Genomic DNA, 17,619 nt, shown 5'->3' with positions numbered 1-17,619 from the left:
ATTGACGCCGACATCTACCCACATACGGGCGGTTGCGCTTACTAAAGTACTGTAGAAATTTACCCTCTTTGTTCATTTAATTGTCAATGGTTAATTTGGAATCAGTTAAATTTACATATTTGCTGCATATTAAACTCTTTAACGTCCGTTGCTCGACAGTTCCACACGTACTAACAGTGTTACTTTTGCTATAATATAGAACACTGATATTTCTATTGCCACAAAATTATTCGTACCATTGACAGTAACAAGTGCAATAAACAATACCTAGATTATTTATTTTTAAGTAAACTTTATTATATCAATATAAGTAATTTATTGTAAAAATGCAGTTTTCACGGCTAGACTTAACGTCGTTCGTCGCCGCGGGAATATTGTTCGTCTTGACTTGCGCAAATGCAAAACCTAGTAAGTATTAACCCGGTTTAGATCTGCAAGAAAATTCGTGCAGGTTGCATTACATTGCGAGGCCGTTAAGAATCAGAATCAGAAATGTTTATTGTTTAAAATACAAATATTGGTACATGCGTATTCAACCTACAGCAAGCGTTAAGCCAACGAGTTTGTAGTGGTCAATCGAGCGCCGCAATGTAATGCAACTTGCACGCTTTTTCTTGCAGGATTTAATTTAGGCTTAACATCTGCTCTACTCTTGCCATATCTACTTTTACTAAATTACTTTTCTTGTTTTTTCAGATTTAATCAAAACCTGCCGCCAGGGTTCACGTGAATGCTTTAAAGAATCACTCCAGGCGACAGTCCCAGGTTTTACTAAAGGTATTCCGGAACTTGGCATCGAAGTTCTGGATCCTTTTATTGTTGACAATCTAAATCTGACTTTACCTGGTGACCTTAGAATAAATTTCAAAGATGGCGTCGCAACTGGATTCAGGAATTGCATTATTGACAAAGCACGGTAAGAATATTTTACGATTTTTTAACTAACTAATAACCATTTAAGACTTAGCTCGTTGAAGTGGCAATATGGGCATTCCACGGACATTATAGCACGGAGAGCTGATGGCCGTTGGGGCCGAAAAGTTCTCGAATGCTGACCGCGGATCGAAAAGCGCAGCGTAGGACGTACACCAATGAGATGGACGTATGACCTGGTAGAAGCCGCAGGTTCACGGTGGATGCGGACCACTTCCAATTGAAGCAACTGAAGGTTCATTGGGGAGGCCTATGCCCAGCATAAGCTAACAATTACCCGAGACTTCGCTTGAATTTACTAATTTTACGGGATAAAAACTAACCTAGTCCTGTACAGAACAATGAAACCAACTGCAAACATTTTTGTAAATAGTAGGTAGGTAGATATTAAGCAGAATTAGTTACTTAGGTAATTGTTTGATGTACATACGTAAGATATTTACATGTGTACATCAAACATAATCCCTTTAAGGACTAAGTCCGCCTTTTTACATCATTCTCTTGTTATTTGTTAATTTCATGTGTTTTATGTACAATAAAGAGTTACATGTATGATACAATATTTTCTTAGATATAACTGTTAACTATAATCCAATGCTTACAGGATTGTAAAAGATATCCTGGAGGTGCAGCTGCATTGCAATTTAACTATTAAAGGAAAGTACAGGTCCTCTGGTAGTCTCCTGATTTTCCCTATTGACGGAGAGGGTGATTCTACTATTAAATGCAGTAAGTATTTATATCAATAACAGAACAATCTTTAACATGCTTATATATCAAGCTTCACCTGGAATCTTTGAACTTTATTTTCACCCACTTCTTTTTGTGGAATTGACATGGTATTTATGTACCATCGAGTTATCTGCTAATGATTCCGAAAGTTGTGCACAGGAACGTCTAAAACTACAAGGAAAAACAACGTAACCTAGCCGTGTGTGGGCAATCGTTTTAACGTTCCTTTGACCAATAATGTTACCTAGATTCTGATGATGGACCAGGCAGGCAGACTTACCATTCAGTTAACCATTAAATTAGTTTTTTTCATTTAATCATTAATCCATTCATAAATTTCAATTTCAGCGGTCTCATATTACCTACTCTGAATCTTTGTGTACATGTGGGTATATTTAATTTTAACTTAGACCTTTATTAAATTCTATATGAAAATTATTATCTTAGAGCCAGAATTTAAAGAAGGAATAAATTTGCAAAATACCTAAATAAATACTTATTAAACATCCAAAACTAGAGCAGTTTATATATTTCTAGTTCTCTCTAACCACGAAACTATACGTTCGTCCCTAAAATGAAATGAAATAAAACTTTAATTTTCAGGAAATATAAAATTTATGGCATTCTTCAAGTTAGGATCAAGAATGGAAAACGGGCAGAAGTACGTAGTTATTAAGAGTCTGAAGGTGGATCATCGATTCGATGGTAATGTGTTTTACCAACTGACCAACCTTTTCAAGAACAGCCCGGAAATGAGTACGTATTATTTTACATTAAATATCATGCGCAATAAGCTAGTTAATCAAATGCGTAGAATCTTTGTTTTGCGAAAAACATCAGTAACTTGCCGATTTTCCCGCTACATATATAAACGAACAACATTTTTATAAAATATAAGTAGGTATTTATATGTGTAATAGATGTGTTACAAAGATCTAAGATTATTATTGGCTCATAGTAATTGAGGGGAAATTCCGAAGATCTAATCGCATTTTATGATCCTTTTTGCCAAGATATGCAAATATATAAAAATACAACCTAGGACTTTTCAAGGCTGTTACTGAACCAGTGAGATACATTTTTGGCCTCATCTGCACTTTACATCAGGTGAGACAGGGGTCAATCACGGTGACCTGACGTTTTGCCGAGTTTCATTACGCAGATTTTCGTTTCGCAGACAACTATTGGCAGATTTTTCTTTTGGCTGAGCAACGTTGGGTATAATTTCGTTACGCCTATTATTCGTTTCGCCGAGTAGTCGGCAGGAAGAACAGCGATAAGCAGATTTACGTTTAGTAGATTGTTTGTTTCGTAATTGTTTCAGTAAACCGAGCAACTGTTCGTCGAGACACAATAAGCAGAGTTATCATATGGCATTCATATTGTTAAGTAGATTTAATGTTCAGTCGATTTTTGTTTCGTAATCTGCGTAGATAAAATCGGCCAAACGACAGGTAGGTTTTTACTGAGTTGATTATATAAATATACTAGGTTTTATCAAAATGAAGTTAGGTGCGACGACGAGCGTCAGCGAGGAGGAGTGTTAGGTAGAATTGCGACCAACAACGCACGAGCCGAGCGAGCGAAGCGAGCGTGCCGCGGCAGCGGCCGGCGAAGTGCCAGAATCGAACTGCTAGCATCGCGACATTGTTTTTTTAGACTCCAATACAAAATAAATACAAATGATGGTCAAAAATACGTTTATTACTTGCGTTATATGTTTAAAACTTGTGAGGGTACATAAGAAAATCATAAATAATGCGCGGTCAGCACGGCGTGTAAAAATGCCAATAACGCCATAGTCCACACATATTCGCGGTATTGAATGCCATTCCCCATGCGAAACGAAAAGATGCGTAAAGTTGATATGCGCACTGAATAATAGTTCAACCGTTACAAAAGCGAAATGTTGTTCCACCAAATGTGCAAAATATGTAGTGATTAATAGGCTAAACGAATTTCTGTAAATAGTTGTTCGGCTTACTGACTCATATGCCAAGTAAATATTCTGCTAAAGGTTGAGTTACGTAACGTTAATCTGCGAAACAATACATCTGCGTACAAATTCATCGGCGTACCGTTACTCGGCGAAACCTTGTCTGCCAATCAATAATCTGCCTAAAAATAGTCGGCGAATCATTAGGTAACCGTCAATCACGGTCAGTTTTGTATAAAAAAAATGATATGCCTTAGATGCGAATGAGAGTGACATACTACAATTTCATTCACGGCTTTTGAATTGGCAAATATTTTGCCAGCAACTTATTCGTGTAAATTTTGATCCATGCTCAAGTAATCTTTTATTTATAGGCAAATTAGTTTTGGATTTCATGAACCGAAACTGGAAGATGGTGGCGGAAGAATTTGGAAAACCGATAGTAGATTACGGTGTGGCGGCCATCCTGAAGAATATTAAGATGTTGCTTAAGAATATGCCGGAAAAAGAACTTTCACCAGTACCGCTCAATTTGTAAGATACCTACAGATCTATTAAAAATGTTTTTCCATCGTATTTTGTCGGATAAATTCGTATTTAACTTGCTATCTCAATTAGCTTCAGTAAACTTCGGTAAGCTAGTTGAGACAGCAAGAGAAATACGAACTGTTCTTACAAAATACGAAGGCAAGACATTATTCGCTGCATCTGCATTGTACTTAGTTCGATCTCGTGAGAACGAGAGATTTTACCACTGACATTAGTTAACGACTCATTATATTAATGAATCAAATAATTAAATGACTAATAACAATAAGGTTATGTATTAATCGATAGTTTAACTTAATCACAGACTAAGTTAGCTACTACTTAGGTTGCTTGCCTAGTAGATATAATGTTAACCACAGACTTCGATAGATCTGTGATGATAATTTATGAATTGAACCAGTTTTTATTTATTTAATAAATTATACAACATAATACAATGACTCTTTATTTAAACGCCTTAATATGAACATATGGTAAGTAGTAGGTACAATTATGATTATATTTAATTAAACATCGCATCTTTGCGACAAAACTGTGACATCTGGTAATATCGCAACTTTGGAGATAGCACGCAGTTTTGTCGCAAAAAACCGATATGTGACGATATAAATACAATATAAATACATTATAAAAGTTCACAGTAAAACAATGAGGGTTTTCACAGAGGTGAAATATCGCTAGATGGCGTTAGTATCGTGGGGTCCGTTTGATGTTTGCTCGTGATTGGTTAAAAAATTAAATGAACCAATCGCAAGCAAACGTCAAACGGACCTCATGATACTACTAACGCCATCTAGCGATATTTCGCCTCAAAAAAAAACCATAATTCAAAACGTTTTTTTTTGTGGTTATGGTGTGGGTAGTGTACACAGTACACTTAGAAGAGAGAGTATAGAGGTACTCGTCATGCATAGGTACTTAAGGCTTGTTCGCACTAGGCTAGTATTTTAGTCTAGTAGCGAGTAATTTAGTAGCTAAATGTGTCTGAACACCATAAAATTAGGCGAGCAGATTAGTTAGTAATTTAGTAGAGTTAATCCATTTTATTCTATTATTTTTTTGGGCTGGAAACAGAGGTCGACCGACGGTACGTCCTGATCGTACGTCCTGACCGTCAGCGCTGACCGTCAGTTGCGAAAACTCATTCAGTGCTACGCTGGCGGCGAACTGCGACGCGTGTGTACAGTTCACAGGTCTAGTCCGAACAAGCCTTTACTCGGTGCAATTAAATATTACCCTCACCTACCTTCAATAGACAGATTAATTACAACCTAAGCTAACAATTCGTTGCGTGCAGAGCTAAGAATGTTTATTATCTCATAGGTATAGGCATCATTGAATGAGGTCATTGCATTTAATTGAAGTTTTTGTAACACTTATTTTAAGAATTGTGTTTTACTAATTTTATATATATTTACCTGCATAAGTATATTTAATTTTAAACCTGGCGAGGGTTTCAGGGCATGGCACGGTAAAAAACTTTGCTGCAAAGCGAAATACATATAATTTTTTCACTACAGCAAGAAACATCTGCATCTTTGCAGGTGGTAGGACCTTGTGCAAGGTCCGCCCGGATTGCTACCACCATCTTGCTCGCTAATCCTGCCGTGAAGCAGCAGTGCTTGCACTGTTGTGTTTCGGCGTGGAGAGTAAGACAGCCGGTGAAATTACTGGCACGTGAGGTATCCCATCTTAGGCCTCTAGGTTGGCAACGCGTCTGCAATACCCCCGGTGTTGCAGATGTTTGTGGGCGGTGGTGATCTCTTACCATCAGGAGACCCACTTGCTCGTTTGCCATCCAGTCGAATAAAAAAAAAAACATCTAGATGATATAAAGGGAAGGGCAGAAATTCAACTGTCTCGATCCAAGGGCTGGGCATTGACGAGTCAGTTAGTCAGTTTTATGTAATAAAATATACTAACATTAATAATAGATAGACATACCTACATATAATCAAACTAGATTTCGTAATATTGACAGTAGATTGGTAAAGGTAGTGCCATGAGAGTTGAAGTGATTGATTACACACACAGCTACAACATGTCGTGTAATGACAGCAGGATTTTGAAATTTACTCACTAATTTCATTCATTCTTCTATTGTGCAAGCAGTTCTTTTTGTAGCTGTGTGTGTAATTATTGACTTCACTCGTGGCACTATAATAATATACCTATGCCTAACTATTTTCCTTCAGTGTGTTCTGAGTCAGAATTTCTGACTTTACACCAGTAATCTATTTTTTTCTGTTCATCCTTATATGTATGGTTATCGACGATGGAACTTCTGCTGAGCTGGCAACGTTGCATTTTTGTTAGTTTTTCTCGATTATTCCATAAAAATTGGATGAAAATTAATAATGTTGTCTGATAGAATACTTCTTAATATGTAAGTTAATGTGTCTACTCCAATAATTATTTGTTATAGACTTTTATTTTCTTTAAAAACCGGTCATAAACATTAATTCGTTTTTAAGGAATATAAAAGTCTATCTCAAATAATTATTGGAGTAGACACATTAACTTATATACTAACCCTCTTATTCATAAAACTTAACAAGCCTATGTTAACTAACAATGCTTTGTCCCTTTCTAACAAATACAAATGTCGAAGTGACAGATAAGGACAAACGAATTTTAGCAGCATTTTAACTAAAATAGGTTTGAGTGTCGTTTATGAATAAGGGGGTAAGAAGTGTTCTATCAGAAAACATTTTTAAAATATTACGGGCTCGGCCTCTTTAAATTTATTATGAGGGAAATCTACTTGCTTAATGAAAATATCAGTTTGTCAACGTCAATCATGTGTTGACTATTTATATTTATACTGCTTGTTAGATCAGAATAAGGGCGGCTTCTACCTTGAAAGTATTATTATCCTAATTATTTATTTCTTGTTTGTAATGCTAGCACTTCACTCGGCATATTCGTTGGAATATTTAAGTACGTGTGAAAAAGAGATGCACTATATAAATTCTATCGTGAGTGACGAAGATGTCAATAGCACGACGCGAACACGCAATGTCAAGTGAAGCGCCACCACGCTTTCACGCATGAAGTCATAGATATAAATAAATAAACCGGCCAAGAGTGTGTCGGACACGCCCGAAATAGGATTCCGTAGCCGGGCGTTTTCAAAAAAAAGTGTTTGAATTGTTTGTATTTGAGTTGTTTGAAAAGTGTTTTGAATGTGTGTGAAAACTATTTTTTATCCAAAATTTCAAAAAAAAATGAAATGGTACACTTTTTTTGAAAACGTCCAGCCATTAAAAAAAAAGTAATATTTTTCTAAGGATTTCGTATCTTGTACGGAATAGTCCAAGTTTAGGTATATTTTATACCTCAGACTGCTATTTACTCTTAAACTAAACTACTAATAATTCTCAATTTTAATGAAAATTTGCACTTAAATATTCAACTTTATATTTTGAAAAAAAAATTGAATTGAAAAATCGTATTAGTAACCCCCTAATGGTTTTAAAATACCTATCCAACGATACCCACACTACAAGATTAGATGAGAGAAAAAAAAACACCCCCACTGTAAACGGTCTATGCAAAATTCAAATTCAAAATTCAAATGATTTATTCAGTAAATAGGCCGTAATGGGCACTTTTACACGTCATTTTTTTAAACTACCAGCGCTTTCGGAAAGACCATCATTGCCAAGAAGAATGCGCCGCAAGAAACTTGGCAGAAAGTAATTTTTTCATAATAATATAATTACAAATAAAATACTTAAAAACTATATTATACAATTAAAAAAAAATACAAAAAATAATAATAATAAAAATGCAGGGATGTATGGGGTCCCTTAGTTACAATACTAAACTAACTATATCTACACTATATCTACGTTCAGTGGAAGTGTAGAATGCTTCCACCGTCATAAATTTTAAAATAATAATAACAATAATTTAGTTCTGAAATATACATTTTAGGTCAAGTAACCATTAAGCTTTTGGATTTCGAAGGCAAGTTCACGTCTGCCGCCCCCAAAGTTAGCTCACACGTATGGGAGGTACTCTAAAAATATTTATTTTTTATTTTTATTGTACCATTTTGTCGGCATAGTTTACATATATATTCGTGCAAAATTACAGCTTTCTAGCATTGATAGTCCCTGAGCAAAGCCGCGGACGGACAGACAGACAGACATGGCGAAACTATAAGGGTTCCGTTTTTGCCATTTTGGCTACGGAACCCTAAAAAGGTAGATTGGGTACCTACGCTCTAATATCTCGATGAATTCTTTGAAGACAAATCTTTTTTCTTCCAAATTTATCCCAGAAAATTGTAAAGTTCCCGTGTAGGCGGTGATAAATGAATGGACGAAGAGCTTTGTCAAGAATTAACAATTTTGTACTTGTGAACCAGGCCTAATAACAAAGTGGCTTGCAGTTGACACATAAAATACAACAGTATGTAGGAAAAAGTAATAGCAATTAGATTTATTTACTTGTTTATTAGGTATTTGATTAGTTTCTTACACTACATGAGAAATTTGTATGATAAAAATCAGATACGTAGTAGAAACGCTAATGAACTTTAATATTAACGATATATCGACAGCAAACATGTCATATACTTCTATGCGCAGCGGCCACGCGTCGATCAGCTCCATGAACGCCTTCGCCTGCGCGCGCGCACTCGCGGGCAGCCCGTAGTCCATCACTAGCTCGTTCACTAGCTCCTTAGTATCGCGGCGCGTCCACAACAAGCTCTCGCAGACGAAAGACAAAATTATTACGAAAGAAAACTTGTTGCTACACCAACAAATTGTTGTTACTATGTCCGTTTTGATTATGTCTGTGCGAAAGACATACAAGAACGTCCAAAGAGTAAAGAGAATGTAAATAAAAATGGATAATAATACCATGAAAATGTGAAAGTTGAAGAGTTTGTTAATAAGACTACAAGCTTCTCCAATAATGTTAAAGGCCAGTGACAAATCGTGAAGCTTTTTCACAAAACTTGACTGAAAAGCATGTAGTTGAGATGTTATTTTCATATTTGCATGATGGACGGTGCTAGGAAAAGCCTTTTCAGTATTTCTGCGTTCACTGATAAGTTTTTTAAGGTTAATATTTATTGTTGCTAATCTGAATTTAACCATGAATAGCATAAGGCACACAACAGCTGTTTCATTATCTTGCAGGAGATACATAGTGTTGACCGTAAAAATGTGGACTAAGCTTACATTACTTGTCATATAGTAACAAAAAGCGAATATTGTATTTATTATAATTACAAAAATAATTATATACATTGTGCAGCTTCTTGAATTTTCATATAAATTGTGTCTTGCGTTGTAATGTAGTTTGAAATCAAGTTGTACGAAACATAACAATAGCTGAACGTTGTATTTACTTTTTGCGAGTGTATGTATCACCAGCATAGCAATATAGTCAGTCAAAATTAATACTAAACACACATTATCATAAACATACAATAGTTGATTTGAAGTAGCTGCAGAAACTGACTGTATATGTAGAAAGTAAGTAACGCGCAGCCCCACAAAGACAGACACTATGAATATTCCAAAGCATTTTAATTTCCCATCAGTCGGTAGAACGTCATTGATTTTGACTCGGAATTTGAATATGCCTAAAATTTGTTGCAGCATAAGAATGGGTTTGAATACATAAATGATACTGTGCATTATGTAATTTCTGAAATTCTTTTCACGGCTCTTGGAGTGAGGTTGAATTTTTCTGTTGTGAATCATATCTGAAAAATATTATTAATATCTTGAGTACCTTCACTAGCACGTGGTTTAGTGTTTGGCGTCAATATGACAATCCAGTCCAGATCCTTTCCTTCGATAAAAACACAACCAACGTATTTATGAATTAGAAATGATGTTTAGCAATTTTCTTTAAACAAACAGGGGCACGCAAGTGCCATGGCCGAGTTAGCTATGAATATGAACTAATACAAAACACTTTTAGGAATTATTTTCAAATAATTATTTTATTCAGGTACTTTGTAAGCAGAAGTAGACGTGGGCAGCAGCGGACTTTGATTAATAGTTAAGCTATATGTTTGCATGGTAGCAAAAATTATACAGATAGTCTAAAAATAACAATTCTTGAATTTTATGCAAAATTTAAAATTCAAGAATTATTGAGCCGTGGTGGCCTAGTGGTTTGACCTATCGCCTCTCAAGCAGAGGGTCGTGTGTTCAAACCCCGGCTCGCACCTCTGAGTTTTTCGAAATTCATGTGCGGAATTACATTTGAAATTTACCACGAGCTATGCGGTGAAGGAAAACATCGTGAGGAAACCTGCACAAACCTGCGAAGCAATTCAATGGTGCGTGTGAAGTTCCCAATCCGCACTGGGCCCACGCGTGAACCATGGCCCAAGCCCTCTTGTTCTGAGAGGAGGCCTGTGCCCAGCAGTGGGACGTATATAGGCTGGGATGATGGAATAATGATGCAAAATTTGTCGAGAGAAACGAGTTTTTGAAGAGCATCAATATATGAAAAGTTTAATAATATTCAAAGAAGATATCAAATTGAAATTTGTCAAAAATCGATTGCGTACCTAGACGTAGACTTGGCTCATTTTACACAAGCAGGCAGGTATTAGGCAGGTAATGGATATTAATCCATTTTAAATTATAATTCTGACACTAACAACGTTTTTTTTCTGAACAACAACAAAAACTACCGACCTTAATATCATTGGGATCCCTTTGTTTCCCATACATTTTTTGTTCCGAATTTCGATGGTCAGAAATTGATATCCATATAATTTATAAACATAAACATCACAAGTCATAATTTTTGTTCAGTATAATGCTTATCAGCTCTAATATTAATGGCATATAATATTAAATTCTATAAGCACAAAAGTCATAAAGTTGTAACTATAACGTTCAAAGATCTAACGAGAATTATTCAGAAATAGTTGAGGCCATATATTTCACCGTACTAATGATTGTTACTCATATCGTTTTAATGCCTTAAGTGTCTAGGTCTAAGAAACCAAATCCAAAATATTGATTGACATATAGATAATTACTCAGAAACATTTCCAGGCATACATTTGAAAGTGCTAATTCATTTAACTACGACTTTAGACAATAGGTATGACTAATAGAAATTATGTTGAAAACAATTTGATTTGTGCGAGCGAGCGAAGCGAGCAAGCAAGACGGTTCGGAGCAGACGCGACTCGGATAGGTTAGGTTTAGAAGGCTAAGGCGGGAGCGAAGCGGAGCGTAGCTCCCGCCTTAGCCTTCGATGTTAGGTATTTTTTTTATAGCAGCCCGTATAATATTGCTTCACAAATGATTTTTGATCTTCGATGTTCCTATAAAAATTGTTTGTTATGAACTTTGATTATTATGCATACAACTACAGTTAGGTATACATTCGGTAGTTAAAATATTATGTATTTCATAAATAATTGAATTCATTCTTATAATTATTACGAGTGTTTTTATTGAATTTAACATTATGACGTTAAATGTTATGAGTAACTTATCAGGTGACTATCAATTATCCCTGCGAAAAAAGACCTTACAACAATTATTAAAAACTAGTTTATTGCCTTTAATATTATGGAATGGCATACTATATGGACATCGAATGTTTTGACCAACCAATTTTATGACTTACAATAATTATGACCTGCGAAAATCGGAACTTCACTTTATAATGTTTCATGTTATGGCTTAAGATAATATGACTTGCAAAAAATATGATGAATAACGTTATGGATTGTTAAAATCGGAGTTTAAGTTTTATGGGAAACAATAGAGACCCTATATCATTGTGTGTCCAGATATGGATTAGTTATATTAATGTATTAAGATATGTATGTATATTTCAATGATAGAAAATAATGAGCTTGAACGATTATTAGGCACAAGGTAACTTTATCTACTGCATGGCGTTCCTCATGCCCATAAACTTCATAATTAATTACATATACTTAGTTAGGTACTTTTGCTCCATAAATTAATGCACTTAGAGCTTTTCTAAAGCCATAGTCTTCGATGAAGGCCATAGTACATGAATCGATGATTTTAATCGGCAAAAAAGCACTCGTATTTCATGAAACAAATGAACTTTGATCACTAATTTATGTCGTAAAATGGATCAATATGTCAAATGAAAGAAAACAACCACGTGGTGGGCTTAAAACATTTAATCTATTTAATGGTGTATTGTCTGTCAACACACTTGTGTATTTAATATACGCTAACGCTAGATGCCTCTAACCTACATTGGGTTGTAATAATACATTACCGAACTTATTTACATCCATGTATGTATATATGTATGTATGTATATATACATATACCCACACTTTGGGAGTCTCCTGCGTTACCAAAATTGTCTCTGGCGTTACCAAAAAATCATACTTTCAACAAGATATTTCACGGTTTAATAGGTTGAGCTTGCGTAGGATGGCATGTATTCATGTACACCATCTATTAAATTACAGAAAAAACATGTTAACTTACAAAAATCTGCAATTGTTTGAAAAATGTTGCGGACAGATTAGTGTGGGTAAAGAAGTTGATTGGCCATACATTGTTTTGAATTTATTTTATAAATTCGTTAAAGGTCGAAAACTTAACTAAGTATCCTTAACTGTTCTGATCCTGGCGATAAAAGTTGCAGGCAACAGCTGGTTCTTAATATACGAGTGAAGGTATGACATAAAAATCTAGGCTAAATAGGACATTAAAAAAATCAAAAAACCCGACTGCCAAAACTAAAAGGGAGAAAATAAGTCTAGTGGTCTAGAACTGTTAAGTAGCTAATTAACCGATTTCAAAAAAGGAGGAGGTTCTATGTTCCAATGTTTGTATTTTTTTTATCGAAAGGGTATTTTTTTTGAGGTGGTCCTATTGTCACCAAGTCAAGATCTGATGATGGAGTCCTAGAGAAATCGAAGGCAAACCTCAAATTTTATAGGCACACCTATGACGATTTTGGCATTTTTAGCATTAAGATGAGCATTAACATTCAGAAAGTATCATTTGGTAATCTGGACCTGATGAAGAAGACCATTGATGATCAATGGAACTCATCAAAGCTAAGTAATGCTCGCACGTCTATAAACAAACATGATTAATATACCTAGATAAGCGACTAAGAAGAAGCTTTAAGTTAATGATTATTTCGAACTGATCTGATGCTGAAGCCAGAAGGTAGGCAACGGAACCCTGTTATAAAACAAAGCAACTAAGTCGTGTTTGGGCTTAATGGAATCGTTCTGAGTTGTACTTTGGTTACAAATCAATCAAAAAGTGAGAAATAAAGAACATTTTTAAAAAAGTAAAACCGACTCCAAAAAAACTTGTTTGCTAAAAAAATTTTTAAAGTTCAACAGTCGGGACCCATTACTAAGAGTTTTTGAGCGTCACGATTGAAATGGGTCCCGACTGTTGAACTTTAAATTAGCTACTTAACAGAGTTTTAGACCACTAGACTTATTTTCTTCCTTTTAGTTTTGGCAGTCGGGTTTTTTGATTTTTTTACTTTAATGTTTTAGTTTTGTTGAAAATGGTAGATTAAAAGTATTATAACTCATATATATGTAGAATCGGCTAATTATTAGCTTTCATTTGATACCCATATTGTTACAATACAAAATATATATTTTTTCCTTCCTCATTCGCCATATTGAAATATTATATAGCCTATGTCACTCCGACAGTTATGACGAATCCAATGATACCTCATATGTTAGAATCCGTCTAGCCGTTAGGGCTGCAGCGAGGACCAAAGAAATGGACATACATACCCACATACCTACATACATACATACGCTCGAAAAAGATAACCCTGCTTCGGGCAGTCGGGTAATAATAGTAATACCACTGCAGCACTGAGTTTTTAGGACCAAAACAAGAGCTTAATTAACGATTATTCATACATATCACATACCTAATACTATAAAACTTCAAATACGTGCAAAAAACATTTAGGTGCTGTTTCACCATCCATTGATTAGCGCTAACCGACGGTTAAATGTGATGCCGTCTCCGTCTATTCGAACACATTCACCACACCTAATCGCCAGTTAACACTAATCAATGGATGGTGAAACAGCCCGTTTAAATATTAAAATATTCTAGAACAACCCTGGCAGAACAACCTGGCAGAGGGTATCCAAAGTGTCTGAGAGGAATATCCATCGCACCCATGACGTCTGCTCGGTAATAGCACGCACCGCACTAATGCGGAAAAGCGTATTCTGCTTAGCAAGCAAAATTTATAACAAAGTACCTATTGCCTTGAGATTGCTGCCACTTAATTTCTGAATGCTATTATTCAATTTCAGACTTTTTTACAGACAATTTAAATTAAATAATTAGTTTTTATTAGCATTGACATAGGTACTTAAAATCTCTTTTTTTATATTTTAATTATTTCTTTTTTTGTATAGGTACCTATAATATTATTTTATTTTAATCCTAGTTTTAATTTTAATTTCATCTTTGATTATTGTACGCCTACCGGCAAAACATAATGTTCCATGCCAAATTTTTCCACCACTGTAATCAGTTAGTTATACATATGTTTACAAATAAATCACTTTGACTTTGACTTTGACTTTGACAAAACTGGCCGGTGGAGGAAATAGCATAGAAGTAGATTTAATCATTTCCTGTCCTGTCCTTCTGAACTGATGGACCATCTCGACCAGTTAGTAGTCATACGACGTGAGTATTTAACCCTTTTTTAAATTATATTTTAGAAGTTCATGATAATAATAGATAAATTATCGAATGAAGTCGTGAACAAAAACTAGTGTGGTCGTAAATACGGTATTTGAAAACTCCTGAATTTGCCATATCTTAATGTTTATGAAAATATAGATGTACAGACAGTGTTTAGCGAATAGAAAACTGAAATCGGTTGAAAATTGGATTTATAGCGGTTTTTTGAAAAATCTATATATATACCTGTCTTTTCTCAAACGCTTTTCTCTATGCAGCAAGTATGGCGGTACTGGCGTGTGACGTCACATGACAGTATGTCTTTCTCTGTCTAATCTTGAATTTCAAACCTTTATAACTTTGTTATTTGTAAAGGTAGCTTAAAAATTGTTTCTCTATTCGATAACAGGCATTGTGTAGTTTTAATTTATGAAACATATACAAAATAGTCAAATACCGTATTACAATTTTCTATTAGTGAACCATACTAAGTTGCTTATTTCTTACATAAAATGAGAAATTTGTATGATAACAATCAAATAAGTCGTCGACACGCTTATAAACTTTAACATCAATGTAATATCGACGGAGAACATGTCGTAGACGAATATGCGCAGCGGCCACGCGTCGATCAGCTCCATGAACGCCTTCGCCTGCGCGCGCGCACTCGCGGGCAGCCCGTAGTCCATCACTAGCTTGTTCACCAGCACTTTGGTGTCGTCGCGCGTCGACAGTAAGGTTTCACAAACAAACGCCATTGAAGCTACGGTTAACATCTCGCTAGAACACCACAAGAATATAGCAATTATGTTAGCACCAGCGTAGTTTGAGTATTGAAAATAGTAAAGCGAAGTCCACAAAGCTATTACGATATAGACAAATGCTGAAATCAGGGTCATGAATATTTGAAAGTTGTAGACCGTGTTGATGAGGCGACAAGTATCACCGATGATGTCGTATGCCAAAGATAACTCCCCTAGATTTGACACTGGGAAATTTCTAAGCAGATTGAAATTATTTTTGGTCTTAGCGTTCCTTTGACGAATAGTATAAACGGATATTTTGTCTTGGCTATCATCATCATGAATAAATTTGACAAGATAGTGATTTATAACTTTCAGCCGACACTTCAGCATGTGTATCATCAAGAAGAAAAGTAATATTTCTAGATCTTGCACTAAATTAAGTAGGTAATAAACAAAGCTGCCAATGATCTCAGTAACATTTTCGCTCGCATCAGTAGTTTCGAGGAAGAAGTCGCTAATGCTGGATATGAAGTGAACTGTCAATACTACTACAAGTGCAATAATGGAACAGTTTTTGGATTTTTTGTAAAAATCATCGCAAGTGTTGATATGAAGGGTTAAGTCGAGATCCGCTAGCAGCGTCACAATACGAATGTTGGCTTTACTCAGCAAGCAAGAAGTCATAACTGCTGATGAAACGTATTGAATCAGAATCACGACTGTCGGAAAATCTTTTACTACGTCAACTAACTCCAGCTTTCCTGATAGGAGTATCTTGGTCACATCAAAAGATATAATAAAAATGATGGTAACAATTGTAGTCATGAATAATCCAAAGAGTTTCATTGGGCCGGATGTAGGTCTCAGCGTCTGGTTCGTAATCCTGAATCGGAATATTCCAAAGATATGTTCAAGAACAAGGACTGGATTGATGCAGTTAGTAATATTCACAGTCTTGGGCTTCGTCGGTTTGGGATTTTCTTTTTCATTTGTTTCGTCTTCCTTATCAGCAATCATTTTTATGATCATAAATGCGAGTTCTTTAAGAGCTAACTGTAAACGTTACAGTTACATTCAAACACACCTTAAAACTACAATCGTCTACAAATGTTAACTTCAAATAAATTAAAACGTACATACAGTAGTGCGTTCATATAATATTATATAAGTAATCTAATTAACTAATGGATAAACAAAGAATGATAAATTATTAATCAATTTGAGTTTCCTTCTGTACGGAAAATATTGATTCATATTTTCTTATTTGACTAGCCTGCGCCCATGGCTTTGTTCGCATTACAAAATGCTATCGTGGATTTTACAAAATCCGTCTTACAGAAAGGAAAACTATTATGCAAAAATTATTTGCTTTTTAGAGACAAGAGTTCGGGTTAGACGTTGGTGAGTCAGTTTCTGACTTTTAATTTAAAATCATATATATATTTGGCATCTTTAATGCTATGTCATTAGCAATAGATATGATAGCAGGGTGTCGTCTATTGGGTATTAGACTAGATCTAAATTGGGCTTCAAAGGTGGCTGGTAACATAGATCGATAATTACTCGATAGTTTGCAGCCTATTTGTAGATTATTTTTTTTTCTAAGGTTTGCCGATGGCATGAAGTTTTTCATAGACATGTTTTTAATTCTTTAGAAAACGAGCCTATCAGTCTCTCAAAGGGCCGGCAACGCACCTGTGATACCCCTCGTGTTGGCAGGTGTCCATGGGCGACGGTGAATGCTTTCCGTCAGATGACCCGCATGCTCGTTTGCCCTCTCTTATATAAAAAAACATGAAAAATAAATAATTTACATAAAAACTGTGTTAAAAACGATAACGAATATGAAACATTCGCAGTATGAATCAAGAAACCAAATAGTTTCTTGTCCGAAATTCCTTTCTACGAACTATAGAGAATAGCCTTAGTCATATGCCTGTTTTTACTAAGAATTGCCGTACTTGACATTATTTTGTAGATGGCTATCCTCTGAAGTTCGTAGAAAATAATTTCGAAAAATATTTTTTCTTGGTCCTAC

General features: G+C 35.2%; 3 protein-coding genes across 3 annotated transcripts; 1 reads left to right on the top strand and 2 right to left on the bottom strand.

Moving 5' to 3' along the window:
• The first annotated feature begins 123 nt into the window (after positions 1-123).
• LOC141436018 (protein takeout-like) lies at positions 124-4,439 on the top strand. Its single transcript, XM_074098853.1, has 5 exons — positions 124-408; positions 697-916; positions 1,538-1,662; positions 2,269-2,421; positions 3,976-4,439. The coding sequence occupies exons 1-5, from the start codon at positions 327-329 to the stop codon at positions 4,137-4,139; spliced, it is 744 nt and encodes a 247-aa protein (XP_073954954.1). The 5' UTR covers positions 124-326; the 3' UTR covers positions 4,140-4,439.
• A 4,195-nt stretch (positions 4,440-8,634) lies between these two features.
• LOC141436557 (uncharacterized) lies at positions 8,635-9,810 on the bottom strand. The gene is made up of 2 exons (XM_074099559.1): positions 9,655-9,810; positions 8,635-9,126 (listed from the first exon to the last, which is right to left on the bottom strand). The coding sequence occupies exons 1-2, from the start codon at positions 9,808-9,810 to the stop codon at positions 8,635-8,637; spliced, it is 648 nt and encodes a 215-aa protein (XP_073955660.1).
• Positions 9,811-15,338: 5,528 nt separating this feature from the next.
• On the bottom strand, positions 15,339-16,598 carry LOC141436556 (uncharacterized). The gene has a single exon (XM_074099558.1). The coding sequence runs from the start codon at positions 16,596-16,598 to the stop codon at positions 15,339-15,341; it is 1,260 nt and encodes a 419-aa protein (XP_073955659.1).
• Positions 16,599-17,619: the final 1,021 nt, after the last annotated feature.

Source organism: Choristoneura fumiferana, chromosome 16 (assembly GCF_025370935.1).
Source record: "Choristoneura fumiferana chromosome 16, NRCan_CFum_1, whole genome shotgun sequence".
NCBI classification, from domain to species: Eukaryota; Metazoa; Arthropoda; class Insecta; order Lepidoptera; family Tortricidae; genus Choristoneura; species Choristoneura fumiferana.
This window is presented reverse-complemented; position numbering and strand designations above follow the sequence as displayed.